The sequence below is a fragment of the Dromiciops gliroides genome, chromosome 1 (assembly GCF_019393635.1).
Source record: "Dromiciops gliroides isolate mDroGli1 chromosome 1, mDroGli1.pri, whole genome shotgun sequence".
Lineage (NCBI taxonomy): Eukaryota > Metazoa > Chordata > Mammalia > Microbiotheria > Microbiotheriidae > Dromiciops > Dromiciops gliroides.
Genome location: NC_057861.1, coordinates 753,753,580 through 753,767,118, shown reverse-complemented (window position 1 = coordinate 753,767,118; position 13,539 = coordinate 753,753,580). Strand labels below are relative to the sequence as shown.

The window sequence follows — 13,539 nt, the reverse complement described above, 5'->3', positions numbered from 1 at the left end:
TCTGCCTGCCCCCACCCCTAAGCTCTAGTCTTGTGTTTATTGTATGTATTCTTATATATTCTCCAGCACTGGGTGGGGGGCAGCTGGAGAGCAGCCATGGGACCAGGGCCAGGGCCTGGGAGGAGGGGTGCGGAGGGAGCTGCTGCCCATGGGGTCGGGGCTCCCCGGGGCCATTGCTTTTGACCTTCCGCTCAGGATCCTTCGCCTGTCTCCCCAGGCCTTCGGACAAGCTCACACCAACCACAAGAAGGTGGCTGCGGACGGCGAGAGCCGCGAGGAGACCCTCATCCAGGAGTCAGCCACCAAGGAGGAGTATTACGTCCGCAAGGTCCTGGAGCTGCAGACGGAGCTGAAGCAACTGCGGAACGTGCTGACCAACACACAGTCAGAGAACGAGAGGCTGAACTCTGTGGCCCAGGAGCTGAAGGAGGTAAAGCCCCCTGGGCATTGGGGGGCTCTTGTGGAAGAGGCAGGGCCTTAGCATCTGAGCAGAAGAGAAGGGAGTCGGCGCCCAGGTCGGAGGACACCCCAATGCCTTAGGTGACTGAGCAAGGTCTGTGTAGGGCGGATGGTGAGGGGAGGAGAGGAGAGACCAAAGCCGGCCTGGCCCAGTCATCTGGGCCTCATCCTGTTGGCAGCTGGGAGCTTTTGAATATTATGGAGGAGAGGAGTGACCTCACAAAGGGATGTTTCAGGACCACTCTGAGGCAGTGAACTTGGGGCTCCTCTTTCCTTTGGTCCTGACCAATCCTAGGCCTGCCCCCTGCGTCTGAAACCCAAGGGGAGCCCTCCTGAGGAGAGCCCGGCTGCCTTGGGCAGGCAAGGGGGGCAGTGGCACCATCTGTCTAGCTAAGGGATCGGAATCCTAAGTCTGGGGTGCAGTGGTCTGTGCCAGTCTAGTGCTGGGCATTCTGCCTTTGTGGGGAAGATGCACGTGCCCAGCTCTGGGAGCCCCGGCAGGGCCCGGGGGGATGTCCCTGGGGGTCATGTAAGAGAAAACCGAGGCCTTGAGAGATGTGGTGGCCAGATCATTCATGGAGCACTCATAGGGCTCGACGGTCCACAGCCCCAGGTTTGGAAAGGCATCAAGGGGGCAGTGAGGAGAGCACTGGCCTTCAAAGCAGGAAGACCTGGGTTTGAATCCTACCTGGTGCTTCCAAGCTGTGTGACCCTAGACAAGTCCCAGCCCCTGTCCTCCTGTCTGTAAATCAATGGGTGTTGGCCCAGGGGATTCCAAGGTTTCTAATCCTTCATTTTCCTCTGGGATTGGTCACCAAGTTATGACATTGGGCCATGATGGAGGGCCATCTCCCATGAGAAAAAGGAATTCTGTGAAATGGGGGCTTTGCTTGGATTGCAGGAAGGGTGCGTTCACCCTCAGGGTGGGGAGGGGAGGGGAGGCAGAGCCCCGAGGCTTGAGCCAAGGGCTTTCCAGCCTCTGGGCAGGGCAGGCAGGCTGACCCTGGCCTCAAGGGGCACCCTCTCAGAGAGGCAGCGAGACGAAGCTGGTCTGGTGTGTGGGCAGCCTCCTCCACCCTTGGCTAGACAGGGACCCTTGGGGAATGTGTCACTTCCCCTCTGAGCCTCAGTTTCCCCACCTGCAGATTGCTGGTGTGAGATGGGTGACTTCAAAGGTCTTTTCGGGGTCCAAGAGAATTCTATGAACTAGCACCAGTGAGCCTAGGGCCGAGACCTAGGAGTGAATGACTAAGGAAATTGCCCTGCCCTGTCAGAGCCCCTTGGGCTGGTGAGCTTCAGCCCAGGGGCCTGTGGGCCAGCCTAGGGCACTGGATGGAATGCCAGGCTCAGGCCCCAATCCTTCCTCCAACACCCACTAGCTAGTGTGACCCTGGACCAGTCATGTAACCTCTGATCCTCAGCCTACTCCTCTCAGGTGGAGTTAATGATCCCTGCTCCTTGCGTACCTGCCCCACAGGTGAGGCCAATCTGAGCTTCATGGCAAAAGCCTTGGATGAATACGACCAAGGTATTCATCATGCACTTGAATCTGGGCAGAACCAGAAGCTTTGGAAGAAGGGGATCCTCCCTGAAATGACCCCAGCTTCTCTCCCTCTCCCCCCCTCCCTCCCTGCCTTTCCCTCTTCCTCCCTTTCTCTCCCCTTCTCCCCCTCCCCTCAGGCTGCTCTGTGGCCGTCAATCACAGCAGAGATGCCCCCCCCTCCCCTCCCCTCAGCTCTCTTCTTCCTTTCTTTTGCTATGAAGAAAAGGCTGCTTCCCAAGCCAGCTGACCCAGGACCCCCCGGAGGGCAGAGGGTGGGGAGGCCCAGAGGAGATGACCAATAACACCAGGAGTAGCCCGGCAGGACATCCTGGCTCGGGCATCTCCAGGCACCGGGCAGGGCCCAGATCTCTCCGTGGGACATGCAGGTGAATCAGGGCAGCCCTTGCTAAGATCAGCATGTGCTTCAGTGACCACAAGCCCTGCAGAAGCCACAGGTGTGATGGGGCAGCCCCGATCAGAAAGCGGGATGTGTGTTCCTGGGCCAGTCATCCTCCTTCCTTCCCTCCCTCCTCTACAAACTAGTCATTGTGGGAATGCATGGCACAGGGGACAGAAAGCCGGCCTCGGTGAGGAAGTTCTGGGTTCCAATCCTATGGGAGATGTCTACTGCATGTGTGACCCCAGGCAAGTCACTGAATTCCTCAGTGTGCTTGGCCACTCTCTAAGAGGAAGAGAGCGGTGCTCTGTGAAGGAATTGTCCACACCCGGAGGTCTGCCCCACATGTGTGGGATGGAGGAGGCCTCTTTCCTCTGGGCTCAGATGTTAACCTGGCCCCCTGGGGAGTCTGGTCTGCCGCTCTGGCATTCTCTCGCAGACTCCCCCTTCCCTCCTCGTGTTGAAGGCCCATGAGGCAGGGGGCTTGAGCTCAGAGCCCCCGGCCTGCTCCCTTGTTGCCCCCTTGTCACCCTGTCTCTCTCATGTCTCGTGCCTCAGGTTTGAGGTCACCACTCCCTTCCGTGTTGTGTCTCTGCTGCTCACCCATCTTGAGCAGCTTCTCTACCCCGCCTTGCTGTCTCTCATTCCACCAGATGCTCCCCCTGCCCCACCCCCCTTCTTCCTGGACCTCCCATAAGGCCACTTCCCCGGAAGGAGGAAGGGCCGGACTGGAATGGCTTGTTTACCAAGAGTCTTGGTGTTCCAGGAGGAAGTGGAAGGTCAGACCCAGCCCAGGGGTCTGGTTTGGGGGGCAGCCGGCTGATCCAGCCTCCTCTCAGCTGGGCCCAGGGAACATGGGGCAGGCCTAGCAGCAGTGCCCTAGGAGGATCCATGACTTTGTGTAGCTTACAATGAGCGTGGGTGCCCTGGGCGGCTGCCAGCCCTGGCCTTCGATTCCCCCCCTGCCCTGGGCGATCCAGAATCTGGGGGGAGGGGCAGCGACACTTTTCTGGGCCCCATCTCCATGCCTGACCTCTGGCTGTCCCGCCTCGTCCTGCTCTCTCCCTCCTTCTCTGTACCTGCTCTCTCCCCCCTCCCCTTCCTCTTTATCCCCCGCCTCTCTCCTCCCCCCTCCCATGTAAGCTACCTTGTGCCTGTTCTCACATTTCTACCAGAGAAGAGCCCTCCCAGAATCCATCCCTCCCCACCCAGTGAGCTGCTGGAGGACTCTCAGCACCCCCCTGTACCCACCCACATGCCCCTGGCTTCACAAGACCCTCCCTCCTTTAGAGCAGGCTCACCCCTCCCTGCTCCCTGGGGCCTTGGCTGCAGCCAGACAGGCAGGAGGCCTGCATGCCAAGGCATCTGATGGGGCGGACCTGGTGAAACCTGCAGTCCCCCTGTGGAAGGGCCTCAGGCAGGTGCGCAGCTGAGTCAGCTTCCCAGAAGCAGCAGCAGGTTTGAAAAGTGCCTCGTGGACAGTCTCACGGGTGCCCCGCTTACCAGACGTTCTCTCCATTTTACTGAGGTAGACGCGGGCTTCAGGAGGCAGAATAGGAGGAAGGAAGACTGATGAAGGGCCCGCTCCGTGCCAGGCTCTGGGCCAAGGAAGTGCTTTAGTTACTGCCTGATTTCATCCTCACACAACCCGGGAAGGCGGGTGCTATTATAACCCCCATTTTATAGAAGAGGACACTGAGGCTGGGAGAGGCTAAAGTGACTAGCCCAGGGTCCCACAGCTAGAAAGTGTTTAAGGCTGGATTTGAATTCAGGTCTTCCTGCATCAGTGGGAGGGGGTTTCCTCACCTGGGCCCTCTCCACACCTGGGACATCCCAAGTCCAGCCCCTGTAGCTAATAGCCAGCACTTATATAGGACGTCTAAGGCTTGCAAAGTGCTTTGCATCTGATTCTCGCCTCCCTGGGAGGTGGGTGCTGGCCACGTGCTCCCTCTATCCAGCAGGAGCTCTGGGCAGAGGGCTCTGCCCTTCTGGGAGATCAGCCTGCCAGCCCAAGGTAATAGCCAGACCCCATCGGATTCCTGAGAAGTCGGGGCCGGGGGCCTTGAAATGAAGCGGCAACACCGGGATGGGGAAGTCCGGAGGAGAGCCCCAACAGGGCAGCTCAGGTGGTGTAGTGGGTGGCGATGGGCCTCCTGAAAGTGCCCACCCAGTACATAGCAGACTCCCCTTCCCCTTCCCCTTCCCCTCGGGCTGCAGTCTGTAAGGAGCCTGGGCTTCCTCTTGGCCACTTGTACCCTCCAGGGCGGGGCAGCCCTGCCTGCCCCCTCCAGGAGGCCTGGCTGGGTTTTTACTTTTGTGTATTGAGCAAAAGGGCTTCCCCCCAAGACTTGAAAGGGGACCTGGAAGGGGAAAAGCAGATTTGAAAACAAAAATGGGAACCCTGACTCTTAGTCATCATTGGCCCACGTCCAGGGGCCGTCCTGTGTGCTGGCAGATGACAGACTCGCTGGGAGCTGGGGTGAGAGGCTCCAGGTGGCACACACAGGCCCGGCAGAAGGAAGCGCCCCAGGCCTGGGCCGGCCGTGTGGGACTGCCAGAGCTTTGTCTCTGAGGGGACCCCGCTTGGATCATCCCTCGTCACAGACCAATGCCACACAAAGGGTGTCCTTAGTCATTCAGCCAGCCAGCCAACAAGCAACAATTAAACACCTACTGTGTGACAGGCCCCGTGCTCAGCCCTGGGGACACACGGGCCCGAATTGTGGGAGCAGGGAAGGAACTTTGAGGTTTCTTCATCTTGCAGATGGGCTGAGACCTAGAGGGACTCCTGTACCTGAGGGCACCCGAAGGAGATGTGTGCCAGGCTCTGGGGAGACACAAGGACAGTAATGGACACAGACACTGATAACGTGGGGCCGAGGGAGGCCTTGGGGGTGGGGGGATCCCGCTGGACTGAGAGGTGGAGGCCCAGGCAGGGATCGCGTGCAGCGAACAGGAATCCTGGAGAGGTGCCTGGGGGTCTCTGTTTGATCCTCGAGGCCAAGGGGAACCCTTTGACCTGGCCAGGCCAGCTCTGGAGGATGATGGGAAACAGGATATAGCTGTACTTTGTCTGCCCTGGGGGCTCTGGGTCAGATGCTGGGGGCCTCATGTGGCTGCCTGTGAGGGAGGGGCAGGAGGCCATTCACCAGGAAGGAGAAGTGGCTTGTGCCCAGCGTCAGGGCGGGGCCTGGCAGCACCTCCCCCTATGCTGCCTATTCCCCAGGTGGGCCCGTCAAAGCCATGCCTCAGCCTGCCCATCTAGCAAGGTCAGGAAAAGGCGGTCACCCACCCCGTCACCCATCCCTGTCACTGCAGCGGTTCTCAGAGGCCTTCCCTGGGGTCAGGCTTCCTCTGGTCTCCCTCTGCTCCCGGGTGCTACCCTCACCCTGGAGCTGCTGCCCGACCTCTGGGCCAGGCTTCTGCCTGCCGAGCAGACACTGGCTGCCTCTGCTCTCTACCGCTCCCTATGTCTGATGGGATTCTCGTGGCTAGTGAGGAAGGTTGCATTGGACGGATTTCTATAGGGACCTTCTGATGCCAGTCAGGTGCCAAATCCTGGCAGGGCCTGGCTCCCATCCCTGGGACCTGGCTCAGGGCCTTGCCTTTCCCGCTGTGCATTATGGGAGTCCCTTCCCAGCTAACTCTACATTGCTGCCCTCTGCCCCCCACCCCCACCCTTCCCACCCTAACACACACACACGTGTTCACATCACCATGCGTCTCTCCCCAGCACAAGAACCTCCCATGCCTCCCTGTTGCTTGGAGAATCGAGTTCTGACAGTGACATTCAGGGCCGGCTGCAATGTGACCCCTATCACCCTTCCTGCTTTAGCCTCTGTTGCTATTCTTGGGGTCACAGACTGCCCAGGAAGGGACTCAAAAGGTTTGCCTGGATTGGCACCCTCTAACCTTTTCAGAAAAGGGAAAGAACCAGAAGGAGTGAGCGCCCTAGGCAAGATTAGTACCCACATCCAAATGGAGTGCATTCTCTGTGTGTCTCTGTCTCTGTCTCTGTCTCTGTCTCTCTCTCTCTGTCTTGTCCCCACAAGGAAGGCTGCCATTGTAGACAGACCCCCCCCCTCCCAGTGTCATCACTCCCTGACCCTCGGGTGCCTTCTTCCCAGCCCCGCTTGTGACCCTGAGCCCAGGACAGGAGGAAGGCTGGGGCAGGGGCAGACCCTGGTGCCCTCAGGACACACTCAGGGAAAGCCTAAGTCAGGGCTTCTCCAACACCTTTATTAGAGTTCAAAACAACAACTGTGAAATCTTAGTCAAATTGTAAAGTGTTAATGAGCCGCTAATTTGGGAACTGCTAACAAAGCTCCCCGCCAACACCCACCAGTGTCTGAAATGGCCTGGGATAAGCCAGTGTTGATTGTGTGTGGGTGTGGAGAGTGGGGGTGAGGCCTTGTGGGCTCCTTGCTCTCCTCATGCCGGTTCTTCGCCTGGCATTTGGGCTGGGCATGAGCCATGGAGGCAAAGGGAGATCCCTTCACCTCTCTGAGCCTCAGTTTCCTTGTCTGTATGAGCTGTGCTGCAGAGAGTGGATTGTTCCTAGCTGCGAGGGAAGGAGCCAGTCTGAGGAGATGTGGAAGGAGGAGGGGGGCAAGCAAAGGCTCTCCACCCTGCATCCAGCCTTTCTGGGGCATTCATTCAATAGAAGTCCTCTAGCCGTCCACCCAGACGTCAGGCCGGGAGCAGCGGCCTGGCCTAGGGAAGAAAAGCTGTCAAACAACGCTGTGCCCACGGTGTCCCAGAGCCTCACTTAGCCCTGGAGATAAAAATAGAAAAAACCAGAGTCCCTGCCCTCAAGGGCACACTCCTGACACTCTACCAGAGGGAGACAGCCCACAAAAGGATGCTGATGGGGTGGGGGAGTAAGCAAGAAGGTCCCTCCCTGGGGGTACAGTGAGAGTTCCAGGGCAATGGGGCTGGTTTGAAATGAGGAAGACTATGCTGAGCCTCCTCCTTAGAGGGGGACCAGGAGTCCATGCCCTGCCTTAGCATTTGCTGAAGATAAGACTTAAGAACAACAATAACATTAATAATGTTGTTACTTCCTTCTTGTCTTTATCTGTTGTTTCCTGATACCCCCTTGCCCTAAGAATTGGACTTTCCTTGTAACCAAAAAGAAACCATAAACAAAAGCAGCCAAGTCGCTGATGTGTGTGGCTGTGTATGCAGCATTCTTCCCCTGTGGGCCCCCACCTCTTCGCTGCGAAGTGATCCTTGCTCCTTCCAGGAGCCTTTTTGGTTCCTGGGGGTGCATTTCTCAGGTTCCTCTGTATCGTTGGAGAAGACCAGATCCCACCTTTGGCCCTTATTACCTGTGAGATCCTGGGCCAGTCACCATACCTGTTACTTCCTCACCTGTAAAATGAAGGGCTTGAGGGAGATGCCTTCGAGGTGCGTTTGTCCTCCAGACCCATGATCTCTGTTATATATACATATTCTCTGGAATATAGACGGGAGGGTCCAACGCTCAGATCCAGAGGCAGGCCGTGACGTCTGGGCTTTGCCAGGCCCATCCTGCCTGCCCAGCCAGAGGAGCCGCTCTCACCGCCAACTGCCAGCCCCAATTGACCTCCCATCTGCTCAGATCCGTGTTCCTTCTTCTCAGGACAGTGGCCACTGCAAAGGCACGGGCTGTGACCTCCTGAGGGAAAGCGTGTTGCGCCCTCCCCTGGGGAAAGAAGAGCCTGTCTGGGGCTTGGCATGGGCTGTGCAGGGTTTCTGCTCTGTCCTTTGTCTCAGCTCTCCCCTCCCTCGGCAGCCCACACACACAGCCCTTGGAGTGACCATGGATCTCTGCTGCAGGAGGCAGGCGCCCAGGCACTTCCCAGACCTCTTCTGCTTTGACTGCATCCGGCCTCCCTCCCACAGGGCAGGCCCGCAGAGCCCTTTCTCTGGTGGTTTTTTCTCTTCGATGACCCAGGGAGCCCCAGAAGTCCTGTGGGCCTTCCAGGGCATGCCTCCGTGCAGTCCCCATGGAAGAGTACCAGTCTTGGAAGCCAAATCCTGCTTTGGATGCTTGCTGCTTGTGTGACCCTAGCCTAGTCATTTCACCACTCTGAACCTCAGTTTCCTCATCTATAAACCAGAATGAATGATAATAGCACCCACCTCCCAGTGTTGTTGTGAGGCTCAGACAAGGTGCAGCGTGAGGCCTGACACACAGTCAGCATCACATAGATAGAAGGGCTCGGGTTTGAGTCCTGTGTTCTCCCTTGGGCTCCCTGTGTGAGCTGGGGCAAGTCACCGGCTCTCTCTGAGCCTCGGATTTCCTCCCCATAAGATGAGGGAGTTAGACTCCGCGGCTTCTCGCCCCTTCCAGCTGCAGATTGACTTCACAGAAGATGGCTGGGGGTGGGAAGGGAGGGCTTGTGTTTTGTGCTTGGCGGGCCTGGGGGAGGTGAGAGAAGCAGCCGAGGGGCCTTTGAGCTGAGTGCTTTGGGGGCCCTCGGTAACCTGTGTGTGCTGCTGTTTCCCCAACAGATTAACCAGAATGTGGAGATCCAGAGGGCGCGTCTGCGCGACGACATCAAGGAGTACAAGTTCAGAGAGGCCCGCCTCCTGCAGGACTACACGGAGCTCGAGGAGGAGAACATCAGCCTCCAGAAACAAGTGTCTGTCCTGAAGCAAAACCAAGTAAGTAGTTGAAGGCCCGCAGTCAGACTGGCCCTCGTGGCCCCCTCCTCCCCCTCCCTCTGTGGCCAGGCCAGGGAACTGCCCGGGTGATAGTCAGGAGGCAGTTTAGAATACAGGGCTTAACCTTAACTAGAAGAAATCTGAGAGACAAAAGTAAAATCAACAACAGATATATGGAAAGGATCTGGGTGTCTTAGTGGACCACAAGCTTCAGAGAGCCACCGTATTTTCAGGTTGGGAAAGGTGATTGTCCTGGTCAGACCACATCCAGTGGGTTGTGTTCAGTTGGACCGTTTCCCACCTCCTCCATTTTAAGGAGCACTTGGACAAGCTGGAGTTCATCGGGCTATACCAAGAGACCTTGCCCAATGGAATTGTTAGAAGGAATTAGGGCTGTTGAGCCTTTACAAGCTAATAGCTATGGGGAGACATGATGATATGTCAAAGAATTTCAGAATTGGAAGAAAGAAACCTTAGCCCTGTTTGAAGGCCTCCAAATGAGGGGCCACGCCCATCCCACCTTAGGGTGGCTTTCCCATCTGGAGGGCTTTTATATGGCAGAGGGGGCACCGTTTTCTGCTTGGGCCAGAACTAGGAGCCATGGGGCAGAAACTGCAGAGAAGGAAATTTGAGCTGGTGTCAGGAGGAAAAATAAATAACTGCCCAATGATGATAAAAATAGCCCTGATTGGAGAGCCAAGGTGGCCCCGTGTCACAGATGTCCCAGAAGTGAGGGTGCCGGGGAGGTGGGTGGGAGGGGTTGGGAAGGCCCCTGCTGCCCACCCCTCTCTGTGGCTCTGCCATTCAGGGCCTGGCCCCGATGGGCATCGGTGTTGAGGCTGGTGCAGATGCGATTACAGAGTCCCACAGCCTGGGGAGAAATGGTCCAGGGCTCCCTCCTTCCTCCTTCCTTCCAAGCTGACCTAAGTCTGCCAAGGCATCCTCTCCCATTCACACGCATACACCGAGCTCTGAACCTTTGGCTGCCTTTTGTTGGAGCTCAGTCGGGTACAAAGACAAAAGCAGAAAAGCACTTGCCCTCAGAAGCTTACCCGCTAAATAAAACTGAGCACAGGCTCTATCCACAGTGATCCCCAGAAGAGCCAGTAGCGAGACGGGTTACGCCCACGGGGGGGGGGTGGCGGTGGGGGGGTGCCGTGCCACTATCTCCTTTACTGGCAGAATAGCCCTTAGCCTGCTTGTTCCATCAACCCTGAGGGGGCCATGCCCAGGTGGACCCCTGCTCCCTTGCCATGCAGAGGTGCTTCTGGGCGGGGAGCTGGGCTGCGTGGGTCTGACTGGGGCTCCTCTCTGTTCTCTCCTCCCCAGGTAGAGTTTGAAGGCCTCAAACATGAGATCAAGAGGCTGGAAGAGGAGACGGAGTATCTCAACAGCCAGCTCGAGGACGCGATCCGCCTGAAGGAGATCTCGGAGCGGCAGCTGGAGGAGGCCCTGGAGACACTGAAGACGGAGCGCGAGCAGAAGAACAACCTGCGCAAGGAGCTGTCCCACTACATGAACATCAATGACTCCATGTACACCAGCCACCTGAACTTCTCCCTGGACGGCCTCAAGTTCAGCGACGAGGCAGCCGAGCCCAACAACGATGACGTCGTGGTGAACGGCTTCGATCAGAACGGGCTGCACAAGATGGTGGCCTGCGACAGCAACAAGACATCCACGCCCAAGAAGGAGGAAGGCTTCCCGCCGGCCCCCAGCCTGGTGTCAGATCTGCTGAGTGAGCTCAACATCTCGGAGATCCAGAAACTGAAGCAACAGCTGATGCAGGTGAGCTGGGCTGCCCCGTAGCTCCAGTGCCCCGGTCGAGTGGCGAGGCCGCCCGGGAGTTGGTCGAGCCGAGCCTCGGCTCTCCTCTGCAGTCTTTTCTGTTTAATGGTTTATTAGTGGGGGCTTTTCCCTTAAAATCACCTCACTTTCTCTTCTTTAAAGTCTATTTATCTTGGCACTCTTTTTAGATTTTGAGTTCCAAATTCTCCCTCCCCACCCACTGAGAGGTAAGCAATATGCTATTGCTTATATGTAAGATCTTTCAAGTGACTCCTTGTCTTCCCTCATCCCCTGCTGCCACCAATGAAGCCCTCCTTGTCACAGAGAAGTACAGGTTAGGAAAGCAAATCCGTATGTTGGTTGTGTTTGATGACGTATACCCGTTCTGCACCCGTTGCCCTCCCCCTCTCACGGGCAGCGCGCGTCCCTCTCAGTATCCTAAGGTCACTGTTGTGCAGCATAGTGCCCGGAGCACCCCCTTTGTGGGGGCCTCTGCCCCCAGAATGCTGAAAGACTTTGAGCTCCCTCTTTCATTCCCGAGGCCTCTTTCCCTGTCTGTAAAACAGAAGTTTCGATCCACCCTGTGACTCCCTGACCAGGGAGGGCATCCTAGCATGTAACCGAGCTCTTAGAGTCCATCTGGGTGACCAGTCCTAAATAATAGGAAGAGGAATCAGCAAGCATTAAGCACCTAGCGTGTGCACAGACTGGCTTAGGCCCTGAGGATACAGTGTGAAAAGACAAGAAAGAAAATAACTCCTGTCTTCTGGGGGCTTCCATTCTTCTTAGAAGAGACCGCATTTACACCCCCCAATAAGGAAGTCAGGGACCCGTGAACTACATATCACTTCTAGAGTGCTGGGGGAGCCCCCACAGCTCTGAGCACCCAGAAGGGTCTTGTGAAGGAGGAGGTAGAGGTGCATGAACTGCCTTTAACGGTCCAAGAATTCCCTTTGGGAGGGGGGGCGGGGGCAGTAGGCACAGAATGAATGGCCTTTTGGCCCAGACCTCCCAGGTAGACATTCTGGAAAGTCAGTTCACCCTACAGGTAGCTACTCCGGCCCCCTTGATTAGGAAGGGGGACCGGGCAGATCCCCCATGACTAGTGGCCTAAGAGAGAGAGTTGCCCGCTAGGGAGAAGGCCTGCTATGACCTGCCGAGGGTCCCAAGCAGGACCGAACCACGGGCCTCCGGGCTGGCAGGGATCCCATCTACACCTCATGGGGCTGCCTCTCCTGCCCTCATGGCTCTGTGGGCGTTTCCGTTCCTGTTTCAGACAGTATTTTGAAGTTTGTGATGCGCTGTTTCTGGTGGCATGGGGGAAGGCTCCAGGGAAGGCTTGTAGGTGTTGTCTTTGCTTTGGGCCTGACTGTTTGCGGGTCCACGGTGTTGCTTTGGAGGGAGACGACCCTCGGGCATCCAGGGCCCATTGACTGACCGTGAGACGAGACCGGTGGTCGACGGGGAATCACGGTGCCCTTATCTTCTTTTTCAGATGGAGCGAGAAAAGGTGACCCTGCTTTCGACGCTGCAGGAGTCCCAGAAGCAGCTGGAGTCCACCCGGGGAGCCCTGTCCGAGCAGCGTGAGAAGGTCACTCGTCTCACTGAGAACCTCACGGCCGTGAAGAAGCTCCAGGTGAGTAAGGAACGCCAGTCGGCGCTGGACCATGAGAAGGAGCGGGACAGCCGCGAGGAGGGCGACTACTACGAGGTGGACATCGATGGGCCCGAGATCCTGGAGTGCAAGTACAAGGTGGCCGTGGCTGAGGTGGGCGACCTGCGGGAGGAGCTGAAGGCGCTGAAGAGCAGGTGTGAGGAGTGCGAGTCCCGGTACGAGGAGGAGAAGGGCCGCTACGAGACCGAGGGCCAGGCTCTGAGCGAGAAGATCGCGCTGCTGGAGAAGGCCAGCCGGCTGGACCGCGAGCGCGCGGCCAGGCTGGAGCAGGAGCTGCAGAAGGCCAGCGACGCGGCCGGGGAGACGCAGGGCACCCTGAGTGCAGCCCAGGATGAGCTGGGGGCCTGCAGCGAGGAGCTGGCCAATCTCTACCACCACGTCTGCATGTGCAACAACGAGACCCCCAACCGGGTGATGCTGGACTACTACAAGGAGGGCAAGGGGGGCGGGCGCACCAGCCCCGAAGGCAGGGGGCGGCGCTCGCCCATCCTCCTGTCCAAGGGGCTCCTGGCCGCCGACCCGGGCAAGGCCGAGAGCGGGGGCGGTGACGGCTCGCCCCTCCCCTCCCCCGTGGCCGATCCCCGCAAGGAGCCCATGAACATGTACAACCTGATTGCCATCATCCGGGACCAGATCAAGCACCTGCAGGCCGCCGTGGACCGCACCACGGAGCTCTCGCGCCAGCGCGTGGCCACACAGGAGCTGGGGCCCGGGGCCGACAAGGACAAGGAGGCCTTGATGGAGGAGATCCTGAAGCTGAAGTCCCTGTTGAGCACCAAGCGGGAGCAGATTGCCACCCTCAGGACTGTGCTCAAAGCCAACAAGCAGGTAAGGCCCGGGGGGTGGCGAGGTTCATGGAGGCTGCCCCGGACCTTCCCCTCCGGGCCAGGCCCTCCGCATGCCTCAGGGGCCTGGCCTCTGGCACCAGCCACCTTTTGGAGGGTGGCCGTGGGCATGCCCGGCTCCCAAGCCTCCTCACCCTCTTTCCAGAGGGCGCCCGGGCTCTCTCCCCTCAAAGTCCACGCA

General features: G+C 58.2%; 1 protein-coding gene across 2 annotated transcripts in view; it reads left to right on the top strand.

Annotated features, from left to right (window-relative positions):
- BICD2 (BICD cargo adaptor 2) overlaps positions 1 to 13,539 on the top strand; it is a 79,666-nt gene that overhangs the window by 54,830 nt on the left and 11,297 nt on the right. For both annotated transcript variants that reach the window (XM_044002430.1, XM_044002422.1), the window contains exons 2-5: positions 218 to 430; positions 8,898 to 9,050; positions 10,380 to 10,838; positions 12,334 to 13,341. In XM_044002430.1, the coding sequence (XP_043858365.1) occupies positions 218 to 430; positions 8,898 to 9,050; positions 10,380 to 10,838; positions 12,334 to 13,341 (1,833 nt within the window). The remainder of the gene's footprint in view (positions 1 to 217; positions 431 to 8,897; positions 9,051 to 10,379; positions 10,839 to 12,333; positions 13,342 to 13,539) is intronic.